Source organism: Haliaeetus albicilla, chromosome 8, assembly GCF_947461875.1.
Source record: "Haliaeetus albicilla chromosome 8, bHalAlb1.1, whole genome shotgun sequence".
In the NCBI taxonomy this organism is placed as follows: Eukaryota; Metazoa; Chordata; class Aves; order Accipitriformes; family Accipitridae; genus Haliaeetus; species Haliaeetus albicilla.
The window spans coordinates 13,182,887-13,195,281 of NC_091490.1; the positions used below are offsets into that span (position 1 = coordinate 13,182,887).

At 51.4% G+C, this 12,395-nt stretch overlaps 1 protein-coding gene across 2 annotated transcripts; it reads right to left on the minus strand.

The window, feature by feature from the left end:
• Positions 1–268: 268 nt before the first annotated feature.
• On the minus strand, positions 269–9,353 carry TMEM125 (transmembrane protein 125). 2 transcript variants are annotated; one of them, XM_069788987.1, is made up of 3 exons: positions 9,138–9,353; positions 7,589–7,718; positions 269–3,681 (listed from the first exon to the last, which is right to left on the minus strand). In XM_069788987.1, the coding sequence occupies exon 3, from the start codon at positions 3,371–3,373 to the stop codon at positions 2,711–2,713; it is 663 nt and encodes a 220-aa protein (XP_069645088.1). In that variant the 5' UTR covers positions 3,374–3,681; positions 7,589–7,718; positions 9,138–9,353; the 3' UTR covers positions 269–2,710. The 2 variants fall into 2 exon arrangements, with proteins under 2 accessions (XP_069645088.1, XP_069645087.1); XM_069788986.1 differs by lacking the exons at positions 7,589–7,718; positions 9,138–9,353 and adding an exon at positions 3,854–4,053.
• Positions 9,354–12,395: the final 3,042 nt, after the last annotated feature.

A 12,395-nucleotide genomic window follows, 5' to 3' on the forward strand; every position in this document is an offset into this window, starting at 1 on the left:
GCTATGTCTAGGTCCTTAAGCAGAGGGAGGTGCACGTGCATCTGAAGGTGGGAGTCGTGTATCAGGAAATAAGTACATGCATTTGGGGGACTGTGGTGGCGTTGCCGTGCTAGCTGATGAGCCGAAATCACAGCTGCCCGCTGAGGGACCCTGGGCTGTCATGATTTCTACCCGGGGCTCAGCCTGAGCAGAGGCCAGCTCTGCACAGCTCTGCCACCTCCCACTTTGCAGAGAGGCCAACAGTCAAGCATCAGCCTTCAACATGGTCGACTTCTGTAACACTTTATTATGGATTTCCATGCACAAGACAGGAACCAAGAAAGGAGCAAACAAGTACCACTGCTGCAGAGGTGAGTCAGTGACTGGAGCAGCGCAGGCTGTCCATCTGGGCAGTCAGACACCCAAACCACTATCTTTGGGGACAGCCTGTTCTCAGCCATTATTTCCTTGGGTTGCTGACACGGCCCACAAACGTCCTTTTCTGGCACAATCCGTGGGCATTTGGGGCACATTTTGAAGGGGCTATGGAGGGGAGGATTCACATTGGCATGCAGGCAGTGCAGAGCTGCGAGCTCAGCACAGTCATGTGTCTTCACAGAAATGCCCAGATGTGCAAAACAGCTGGTGTGCAGGCAGCTGTGGCCTGTCCACATGTGCAGGTTGGGGGAGCTGGGAGTAAGTGCTAAAGCACTGTTGCAGGCAGAGACAGTGCAGCTTGGTATAACTGCACATGCACCGACACAGATGTGCAGAGCAGCAGCAACGGTGATGGTGCAAAACTGTCCAGCTCTGGCCTGTCCCTCCCTGTGTACGCACAGGGATCCCTGCTGGACCTGGGGTCAAACAGCCCAGAGGGCAAGGATGGCTTTTTGCTTTGCAGAGGATTTAGCACAGAAGGACCTGAGCTTAGTAACACCCTCTGAACTCTTGGGCAGATTAAGGGAAATGATGCAGAGAAAAGAGGAAACAGCAGTTTAATAAAATCTATAGATGATGTGAAAGTGGCAAAGGAAAATGTAGAAATAACAGAGATCCAGAAAGAAAAGCCAAAATGATGTTCCTGTACTTTGGGGAAAACAATCCAAGGCTTTGGGGGAAGGAAAGCCAGCAGGAGCACGGCAAGAGCAGATGAATACAGAAGTGCCCTCACGCGATCTGAGTGCATCAGGAACAGCGTGGTCTGGAGCTGCAAAGGGGATGAAGTCCTCATTGTCCAGTGTATACCTGGTGGGGTTCACTGATGCTGAACTCTGACACTGTCTCCACATGTTACATGGACAGTGATTCATGCTGTTACTAAGGGAATGAGCTGTTATCCTCTTCCAAATAAATTTGCTACCAGGCACCAAAAAATAATAGCTCAGTCTTATTCCATTACAGAGGGAATTTAGCAAATAATAAGCAAAAATAACAGCTGGGGCAGAGCAGCTCAGGTAAGGGGGATATGGGAGCAGACAGGAAGATGAAGAGAATGTTGCACATGAGCAGCTTTGCTAGGAGGTTATGATCTGTGTCTATGGAAAGGGCAGTGAAATGGTTCGTGGGTCTATGGAGGAAATGAGAATTTTGACAGGTAAATTAGTGTCAAGTCACAGGAAAAGCTCCTGGGGGTGAGTTGTTAGCATGCCTCTGGGAAAGACACCTCAGTGATAGACACCTTGTAGAGATAAAACACCAAAAAAGCTCCAGGTAAGGCCCAAGTGGTAGCAGAAGAACTTTCTGCCCCGCAGCAGCTGCAACACTTGACAGACAGAAAGAGCACGGGAACACACAGGGACTGGGATGAGCTGCAGCGCTCCCACGGCAGCAGAGGTGCCTCTGCTCGGGAAACTCCTGTCTGAGGGCAACAGCACTCCCCCCTCGCACCGCCCTTGCGGAGCAGCGGCCCCAGCCCCGGGATTCGGGCATCCCAAGGCCATCCCCCAGAGACTGCACCTTGCTGTTTGTGGCTCGCATGGCTGGAGCACACTGGTGTGAAAAGAGCCGTGGTTTGATAAACCACGGAAGGTGGTGGGCCACAGAAATGTAATATTGGAACAGATCCTGGCATTGCAAACACAAACAGCATTTCATGTGAGGTCCAGCCATGCTGGGCCTCTGGCACACAGAATCCCATGCAAATCCTACGCTCACTCCCACAGACACAGGTGCTTTCTCAGGAGCAGCCCCTGCAGCCGTACCTCCTACCGAGCTCCCTTCACTTGCGCTGCATGCCTGCTGACACACAGAATATTTCCTGCCATTCATCAGCTGCTAGAGGCTCTACTTTGCTCAGGAGCTGGCGGCTCTGCACAGAGCACAGGGTGGTTTTATACCACCCACAATCACAGCTTCTCCTGCCAGGAAAGCGCACGAGACAGCTCCGGGAACTGCGGGAACCAAACAAGTACCGGGGTCCCCGGGGGTACAGGACAGGCTCACCTTAACTCTGTGTCTGGGCTCACAGCCGGGCAGGCAGCAGCTGTCACGGGAAACTTGCGGAGATAAAACGCCAACCAGGCCAGCGCTGTGCTCCTAACGTGCCAGGTCAAAGAGCCTGTCCAGGCACCCCAAGTCCCTGCTGTGCCATCAGCCTGGGGCAAAGCAAATGCCAGTCATCTCCAAAGGAAGCACAAGGCACACCGCGATGCTCGCCCTTCCTTCAGGAAAGGCCGGCACAAGCCCTGCTGACGGGTCATCTCCAGTGAGGCTCACGCAGGGGTGTCCTGGGTCAGATCAGGTTGGCCATGCTGGAGGTGGGAGGAAGCCGCCTGTTTGCAGCGAGGCGGCCGGAGATGGTGAAGACACGGATGTCGCCCGTCTCCAGGCTCCGAGGAGCCGCCTGGCAGCAGGAGGTGCAGAGCAGGTAGAGCAGCAGGCAGAGGAGGATGGCACTGCCGGCAGTCAGGAGGACAACCCCGCTGGTGAACATGCTGGCCAGCGGCCGTGCAGGGCTGAGCTGCATGGTCGTGGTGGAGAGGATGGTGAGCACGACCCCGCAGACCACCAGCACCAGGGCGCTGAGCAGCAGTACCAGGCAGTCCGAGAAGCCCCCGCTCTTCAGGAGCTCGATCTGGTCCCGGCTGCGGATGCAGTTCATGTCCTGGATTGCAGAGCTCAGCAGCTGCTTCAGCAGCACAAGCAGGGCCAGGAGGCAGAGCGTGGTGCCCACGGCCAGCCGCCACTCCCCAGACCGGCTGCTAGTACTGTATAGCAGGATGATGCCCCCAATCCCACAGGCCAGGATCAGCACCACAGCCATCCCGTAGCACAAGATGGACTTCTTGGGGTCCTGGAACCACCAGAGCTCCACATGCTCTTCCAAGATGTTCCTCTGGATGTGGTCCGCGTCCGCAGGGGTGCGGGGGCTGCTCAGCTCTGCCAGCTCTGGCATGGTGGGAGGCTGGGTTGGGCACGGTGGGGCGGTTGCACAGGTGAATCTACACCCTTACAGTGAAGTGGAGGGTCAAGGCAGCAGCGGTTGCGAAGGCAGCTGCATTTCTCAAGTGGGGATGCCTCTGTTTCATTCTTTAGAGCCTGGTGAAGCTCCCTTCTGCAGCAGTGCCATCTGGAGAGCTACGGTCCATGCGCTCGGGCTGAGCCCACCCCCCAGGCAGGGCTGCAGGACATGGTGGAGCATCCCTAGAGCAGCACCGTAAGGGAACAACCAGGGCTGCGTCCTTCCTTTCCTGTGTCTTTCATCTGAAAAAGTCAAGAAGAGAAGATATCATTAAACAGAGACCCTGCTCCCCTGAACCAAACAATCCCCTGCCAAACCCTGGGCCTTGGTTGCTCCAGACTGGCCTGAAGACCTTTCCCTGCCTCCCTCACAATAGCCCCATGCAACTGGAGCACAGATCAGTCACGCACGCACGTCTTCAGGGAGACTTCCACGCACTGCTGAGGGACCTCAGCCTGCCCCAAGGGCGAGTCTCCTGCCTCCCCAGCCCCGTGTGCCCTGCTCAGAGGCTACTGGCACATCACTGCCCGCAGGACTCTGCCTGCAGCTGGTGCTGGCAGCAGGGCAGGGACGGAGCAGAGGCAAGTCCCTCCTGGGATAAAGCCCCATTCACAGCTCCGGCTTCACATGCTCCCTCATCAGCAACAGCCTCTTGTCACCAACTGGCTCTGCTGCCCAGAATGACATCGGGAGGTGGGGGTCAGGACCGGGGCTTAACCCTTTCAGTGCAGTCGCTGGAAGAGCGAGAGCTGCCCTTGCTGCATGTTCTCAGCCTTGTCCCTACCCCTGCACTGCCAGCGGTTCCCCCACCCAAGTTCCCTACAGAAATACGATGGTTACATCTCCAGTGGTCTCAGCGCTGCCCTGGAAAGAGCCCCCAGAAAGCTGGGACCTGGCACCCTGCAATTTTGCTCTCTTCTTTGCTGGTTCCTGAAGCATTCCCCACTGGAGGGGAGCAGGGGAAGGGCCGCGGTGGCTGCAGGGTGAAGGCAGGCTCCCTGGTGCTGTGCTCAGCCAGGGTCCCCTCGGCACAGCGCCTTGTCTCAACCCGCAGCCTGGCTTCCCGGGCTTATCACCTCCCCCAGATCTGGGCCCCCCTCAATTCTTCATGGGTACAGTTTTACACCAAGAGTGGAAACCACTTGCATTTCTCTCACATAATGTCCCGCACCAGCATGTGAGTGCTCTGGCTGGTTCCACAGCACCAGAAGGACCTTCCAGCACAACTAGTACCCAAAGCAAGGAGAGGTGCTGGGGAGGACAGTGCTGGAGCATCGCAGGTATGGCTGAGCCCTTGACGCATGGGGCAGACCCTGGAGACCTGCGAACTGCCTCCCTGGTCACCTCCCACACAGGACGACGCACGCTCGGCCATCGCGGGCACACACACGCAAACTGGTCAGAGTCCCGCAGGAGATCGTGGCGGGGACGGGAACCGATGCAGATTCCCTGTGTCAGAGCTGTGTTACTTCTCCCAGGTGGGGGGGATGGCCACGCAGCACCCTGCCTGCTAGAAATGGCTCTCTGGGAGCCTGTCAGCCCATGCCAAACACTCCCTTTGTCTTTGTGCCCTGCTCTGCACGGTGCTGGGACTCTGGGCTCATTACAGACGGGTGGGGACAATTTGTGACCTCCACGCGTGGCAGCTCTGCACACACCAGGGATCTTTGCTCCCACAGCTCTCCCTGTCCTCAGACAGTCTCCACAGACGCATCCCCTTACGGCAATGCCTTTGCTGCCAGCAAACGCCTCAAAATCCCCCTCCATCAGGGACAAGCCAACGTGGGGTGGGGGGAGAGGGAGGACAATAGCGTGGGGGGTGCCCGAACCAGACACCGCCTGACAGTGTCAGGCCAAGCTCCTCCTGAGTCACTCCCCGGCTGTGATGGAGCATGAGGTCACTTTGGACATGGCTCAGGGCACGCTGCCAGCTGGCAGCACGTGTCCAGGAAGTCTCTAACCACCACGGGTTTGCAGGCCCGGGACCCATCACGCCATGTGAGCTGCACACTGTGCTACTCCCTTGCACGGCTGCCGCTGCTTGAATTGCCTGGGCAGGGAATGGGCTGGGACACAGAAACCCAGGCTCCAGAGGGTACACTTGCCTGGAGGCCCGTGGGAGATCTGCAGCTCCCGGCTAGAGCCAGAACAATCAGAAAGCATCAATTAGGGAGAAAAAACAGCTGTGGTTGAGTATACTGATTTGTGCCTGCTGGGACCCACTTCGATTTTGCGTGAGACAGAAGATACCTTGTGCTGTCCGCATGTGCCCAGGACACAGGTTCCTGAGAAGGTGAGGATATCACAGGGCACTTTCAAAGGAGAGGGGCGAGAAGAGGTTGAGCCCGGAGACGTTTCCTCAGCCTATGCAAACCAGCTCAGTGCTAAGCACTACTTCCTCCTGCCTTTCCTTCTCCAAGCACAGCAGTGCCTTATCTCCTCCTTACCAGCGAACGGGTGAGTCTAGTAGATAGCAGGTTTGTAGATTAGATTGAGATTTTGGACTAAGAAAACATGAAGCTTGGAGAAGTGCAAAGTCTGTGGCCTTCTGCTGCTTGACCAAAGTTGCGCACACAAGTTGTGAGTCAAACAGTAAGCATAAAAAACACAACAGCACTAACCACAATGAGGGAAAATGAGACCAAAAATCAAGCTATGGCACTGCATTCTCATGTTACTTTTTAAAATTTAGCCATTTTAATTTTTATTTGCTCAGAAGAAGGTCAGGGAGGAAGATAAAACTATTAGAGCATCTGGCTGCAGAACAAAATAAGGTATGACCTCTATGAGCAGGTATTTCCCAGTGTTATATTAACCTCTATTAAACAAACAATTTGGAGAGGCAAAGGCTTCCACTGAAGTGTGTCTCCATGTTTCCTTGTGTGTGTTTGAAAATGTTGTGGGAATATAAACTTTTGCTCTATAAGCCTCCACACTTGTCTTGGGCTTCTCTAGACTGCGAGGGTTTGTGCCACTAATAACAGTATTTTTACTCTTGGAATCACAGAATACTTCAGGTGGGATGGGACCTTGTGAAGCCACCTGGTCCATCCCTCTGCTTGAAGCAGAGTTAACCTCAAAGTCAGACTGAGCAGCTCAGGGCCCCATCCACTTGGGTGCTGGATACTGCCAAGGATGGAGGATCCACAGCCCCTCTGGGATCATTCCAGTGTTTAACCATCCTCACCAGGAATAAATTTTTCCTTAACTGTAACTACAGTTTCCCATTCCTCAGCACAGCTGCATTGCCTCCCATCCTCTTAAGAAAAATCTGACTGTCTTTATGTATTAAACTAAAGCAGCCCTATTCCGGGTGTCACCACTCCTTGGAGAAGGGATGAAACTAGATCTCACAGCAACTTTGCTGATCTGGTTTCTTTGCATTATGCAGCATATCAGTTTGCCTGGGTCAGACTGAGAGAAAGGAAGGGATGTGGATCCCTGCTCTGCCATGAGGGAGAAGGACAGCAGTTGCCCCTTCTGCAGCTCTTCTTTGGGCTCCTTGGTCTCACTGGTCTGGGACAGACCATAACACAGACCCTTTGGGAGCTTAAGCCAGTTAGCCCATCAGATTAGCCAGTTCGATAACGTGTATCACAGGTCATTAATCTCTACCATTTACTTACTAATGAACCCAGTGCTTTCAGTGCTCCCATCTTTGTATTAGGAGAAAAAGGAGGAGAGGACCAGCCCAGCCACACAATGCTTTCTCACTGAAGGTCGCATTTCAGGAAAAAATTGACAAGCTGTCCTTCCCCACTGCTGGCTGGCAGCTGGGAAGGAAGAACAGGAAAGCGCTGGGAATGCAGGAAAACAAAAATGTTCATGTTTTTCCTTTTTCACTGTGGTTTTTTTTTTTCCTACTCTGACAACATTTAACTGGGAATTGAGGGTCATCATCAACTGGTTTCTGGCCACTCCTGGCTGCAGGTGCGAGAGACACACGCCTGCTGACTGCCTGGGAATGGTTTATGCATGTATTTATTTACTTATAGACTTTTTCTGTCTGACTATCTGATATCTGACAGATGGGCCATGGACTGTATGTTAATTAACACTTTCATTTCAGAGCCACATAAAACTCAGCTGTTGAAATACTCCTCACTTCCCTCTCCCCAAACCCAGGGTACACCATGAGACATTGCTTACCCACAGCACTCAGAAGGGGAAGTCTGGGGGTGGGACAGGCTCCTGCAGCACTTCCAGCCTTGGAAGGGTTTTATGCAGCTATGTGGACTTTGTGAGCATCATGGAGACCGAGAGTGTCCAGCAAGATTTGCTGTAAAATAACAATACATAAAATGATTTGCGTGAGCAATCTAGATGAGAGCCAATAGAGCCTCAAATCTCAAACAGATACAAGCCATCTCCTTCCCCTGCTTCTCCAGTCCATCACAGCTTATCTGCTTCTTGGCCAGGTCTGGCCATAGCCTATTTGGGATGGACTTGCCACCACTCTGTGCCTCACAGGAACCTCTAGCCCAGAATTGCCATAAGTATTTTCCCATCCCTTTGTGTAATTTTTCCCACTTCCATTCTATTCTGTCTATTCTATTTCAGTTGGAAGGGACCTACAACAATCATCTAGTCCAACTGCCTGACCAATTCAGGGCTGACCAAGTTAGAGCATGTTATTAAGGACATTGTCCAAATGTCTCTTGAACACTGACAGGCTTAGGGCATTGACCACCACTCCAGGAAGCCTGTTCCAGTGGTTGACCACCCTCTTGGTATAGAAATTCTTCCTAAGCATATTCTATTTTATTCTAACTCCCTAGTAAGCTCAAAGAAAATCAAGCTCATGTATCTTCTTTTATGCCTGAATTACTGCCAATACACAAATCAGAAGCTGTGAATGTCATAGTGCTCAAGGCCCATCTGTGGCCCTGGGAGCAGGGACGCTGCTGCCCTGGGACGTGTGGGAAGGTCTCCTCTCTTCTCCTGAGAACTCAGGAGTGGGGATAGAGGAACCAGCGGGGAATGGGAGTAATGGGGCTTTTATGTGGCATGTGTCTGTCTCACCCAAAACCCTAGCAAAAGATCCACACTCCTTTGGCTGCTACATCAACCACCAATTTCCAGTGCTCCTCCTTTCTAGGGCTGCTCAAAATCCAGGCAAACCTATGCTGTCTAACCTGTATCTCTGGGGAGAGCCCACCCTCTCTACCCTGCCAGAGGGATAATGCTTTCCCAGAAGCAAGCATCTGTCCCACCAGCGCTTCTGCCCCCAGACATCATCTGGGAAGCCTCGGGGAAGCCCTGGGCGGTGGCGGACTGTCCCTTCCTTTCACCAAGCCTAGGGGCTCTGGGGGCAAGGATGGTGGAGGGCTTGTTGTAACAGGGTCAGCGTGCAGCTACTTTTTACAGAAATCCAGATAGCTTCGGCGTGCTCCATTATAAAGGTTCGTGTTCGCCTTCCTCTCTGTATGCATAACAGGCGTCCATCATCCTGACCCCACAGAGCCTGTCCTGATGCACCTCTGCCGAGGGAGGCCTGGGAGTCCCGAAGGAACAAGACACTCCCGAGCCTTATGTGCCGAGAGGAAACACGATGGCGCAAGGAAGAAACGATGTGGAGGCAAGAGGCAGGATCCCTTAAGAAGTACGTCTGAAGCAGCCCCCGAACCTGCCAGCAGTTACTGATGAAGCACGGCCCTTCCCGCGCACGCACGGGTCCCGGGGAGGAGGGCTCACTCACCTGCGGCAGACGCTGCCTGCACGCGACAGCCCAGCGCCGTTCCCTGCTCCTGGCTGGCAGCAATGGTTTTTCCTGACTTTCCTTCCACTGGATCGAGCTAACGAGGGAGCTCACGGGGAAAATCTCTTCCCTTCCTCCGGCAACCGCCTGCCAAGAAACAGGTGCTCCTGCCGGCTCCCCTTCCTGGTGCGGGACGGGCAGCACCCACGAGAGGCTGCAAGCCCTCACCTCTCACCCGGGCAGGTGCATTCCCCAGCAGGGTGGTGTCTCAGCAAACCTGCTGCTGGCCTTGGAGAGGCTCCAGAGCTGCGCAGGTGTGCAGGTGCTACCCCTCCCTCCCTCCCCCGGCGGGATCTGGCCACACACCGATCCTGGAAGGTGGCTCATTTCCTCCCAGCTGGAGGTGCAGGGGTGCCCGAGCCAGGGAGCAGCTCCCAGGCAGCAGGTGAGAGGAAGCCTGCAGCCAGGCTGGCAGCGCGAGGGAAGATTTGACACATTCAGCAAGTATTTGGTATGACGTGCTGTCACATAAAATAGCCCCTACACTACTGTATAGGCTAGGGCCATCTGGTCGCATCAGGACTGGATCTTTGTATGGCATTTGGACCAGGCAGGCGCTTAGGTCAGGCAAGATGTCGTGGTGGTGCCACCTCCGCCACCAGGCAGCTGCAGTACCCCCCTCCCTGGGAAAGAGCGGCATCAGCACAGCCTGCCGTGCTGCAGAAGAGCTGACTTCCTGGTAATCTAGTTGAAAGAAAAGGGTGACCATTTTGAGAGGAGTTAGGGAAACAGAGAAGGACTTATTTGAGAGAGGAAGAGAAAAAAAGGGAGTAGCAGGAACGCAGAAGTCAGCAGGGGAATGGGACTCCCAGCCTGAGTGCGTGCCCCCTCCCTCATGGCTGGGCTTAATGACAGCAGAAGGGATCACTACTCCGAGTCTGAGCAGCTGGAAAATCTCCTGGGAGATGTAGAAAGAAGAGAACGGGGCCGACAGCAGCTCTTGCCTGACTAATGGAAAGAGAGGCTCAGTTATTAAGTCGCATGCTAGTTTTTTAGCAGGCTATGAGAAGGGAAGCTTAGGATATGCTAATACAATAGACACCAATTAGTGTGACAGCTTCAGGAATTTGTCTGAGTAAAATCTGACAGATCTTTTGAAACTTGCGAAATATCATCTGTCCATCCAGTGGTTGTTGTCCTAAACCTAAAACAACAAATGGGCTGTGGTGGATTTGACTACACAAACACTCTTGAACAATGAGCTTGTCCCTACCCAGAAAAACCTCGTCCTTTAGGTAGGCCAGTTAACAAATACATCATCCAAGGGGAAACCTTATTCAGCTTTAAAGATAGCCATATATTCACTTTAAAAAGTGGGCTGTAACTTTATAAGAGCATGAGATGCTTACCAGATCCTTTAGAGAGGTACCAAGAAGAGAAACAGACAATGGAGACCAAGAGAGGATGAAAGCGGAACATGTCTTTGCACTCTGACAGAATTCAGAAGACCATTAGCATACAAACCCGTAACCCAGTTACAACTTAATTCTGAAAACATTTGTACAGCACACGCGTGGGAGACTGACCTTGGTCTAGTTTTCCCAGTATAGAAAGGGCTTGTACATCTATTTTTCTTCCAGCAGGTCTCTGATAAACCTCAGTTGTAACACTCTGCTGTGACTGACTTTTAATGTTCTCCCTTACAAACAATGTTTAACTGCCTCTTAGCTACTAAGATCAAGTTTGAAATCCTCTTGAACCGAGTTTGCCAGCTGTCTACCTAGGCTTCATCCGACAAGCCTTGTATTACCATTAAATCTTTCTCATGAGGGTGACACACAGGCATACTTTTAAGCATATTAATCATCACTTAGAAATCATTCTTCACCTGTATATGCTTCTTCCTCTTATTAGGACAAGGTCCTTATTTTTCAGAAAGATTGATTCCATTTCTCTAAACCACATCTCTTAAAGCAGTGGCTTCTACCACTCAATTTATTCTGACAGAGAGAAGGAAAAATTATACCACATGGGAGTCTAGCAAATTCGAATGGGTGTGTTCTGAAAATTTAAGCAGGAACTACTTTCTGAAATATTTGTTAATTACATTAATTACATCCTCTTTCTGTACAGGAAGTATCAAGATTATATGGGGAGGGGAGGAGGAAGAAAGGGTGTTAAGCTAGCACATTAACAGACCAATTCCATCATAACTTCTTCCTTTTGTTCCTGTGAAACCTGTGCTTCATGCACATTAAAGCTGAAAAATTAAAAAAGACTAAGGAAACTTAATTCCACAGGCATGGACAAAGTACTCGACTGAAGTCTCCCAGGTCATAGGAGCTCATGGAACCATCCGTTTTGCCATGGTGTTAGCGTGGAAATGAGTCTAGTATCCCTAATGGTAATACAGCTTACACATTATCCAGCCTTGGCACCACTATCTTATGTACAATATTATTAGTAGTATGTAGAAAGCACTCGTCATTTCTCTACAATTCAGCATAGGAAATGGAAACAGTAATGTTCTGGCTGTTACAATACCATATAGTTCCATGCTCAATCAGTAGTTTAAATTTCTGATGTATGTGAAGTATTCCTCAGTGAGACAGTGTGTCATGCACTGACAAAAAAGGATGAAAAATTTACTTTTTTCCCCCTCATTATTAAAGAAATTACTCCCTGCCTTTTTCTATACATGAGTACTTTGCAGAGTGACATTTTAGGGGAATTTCACTGAAAAACTGAACTAAAGGGATTGCAGATGTTGGAAAAAAGACAAGCAAAGATTAACTTATCAAAGTTACAGTAGAGTTATGACATAAGGTTTGGACTTTATTCCAGATTTTGGAGTCTGAAACTGGGCTGCCTTTTTGTGCTGCTGAAATGATTGTAACAGATGAGACAATACATCTCTAGACAGAAGGCAGAGGCTTGAGCAAGGGCTCTAGCTCAGGTGTGCTTGACCACTAGTCAAAGGTTGCCCTCACAAGATAATTGATTTTTAGTCTGTGGCTGGATACCTGCTTGGAATAACACTGACATCTGTCTTAAGTGCGGGCAGACCTTTGTATGGACATAGGCAATTCAATACTGGAAAATAAAAGGCTGATGTTGATTTTTGCAGCACAATGATACCAAATTAGAATTCTAGCAGAAAAGGCTTACAAAGTTTGACTAGCTCTTCTGAACTAGGACACATTATTTTTCAAGAGAAAGTTGCATACCTGCCCTAGCATGAAGGCACAAAGATCAGTC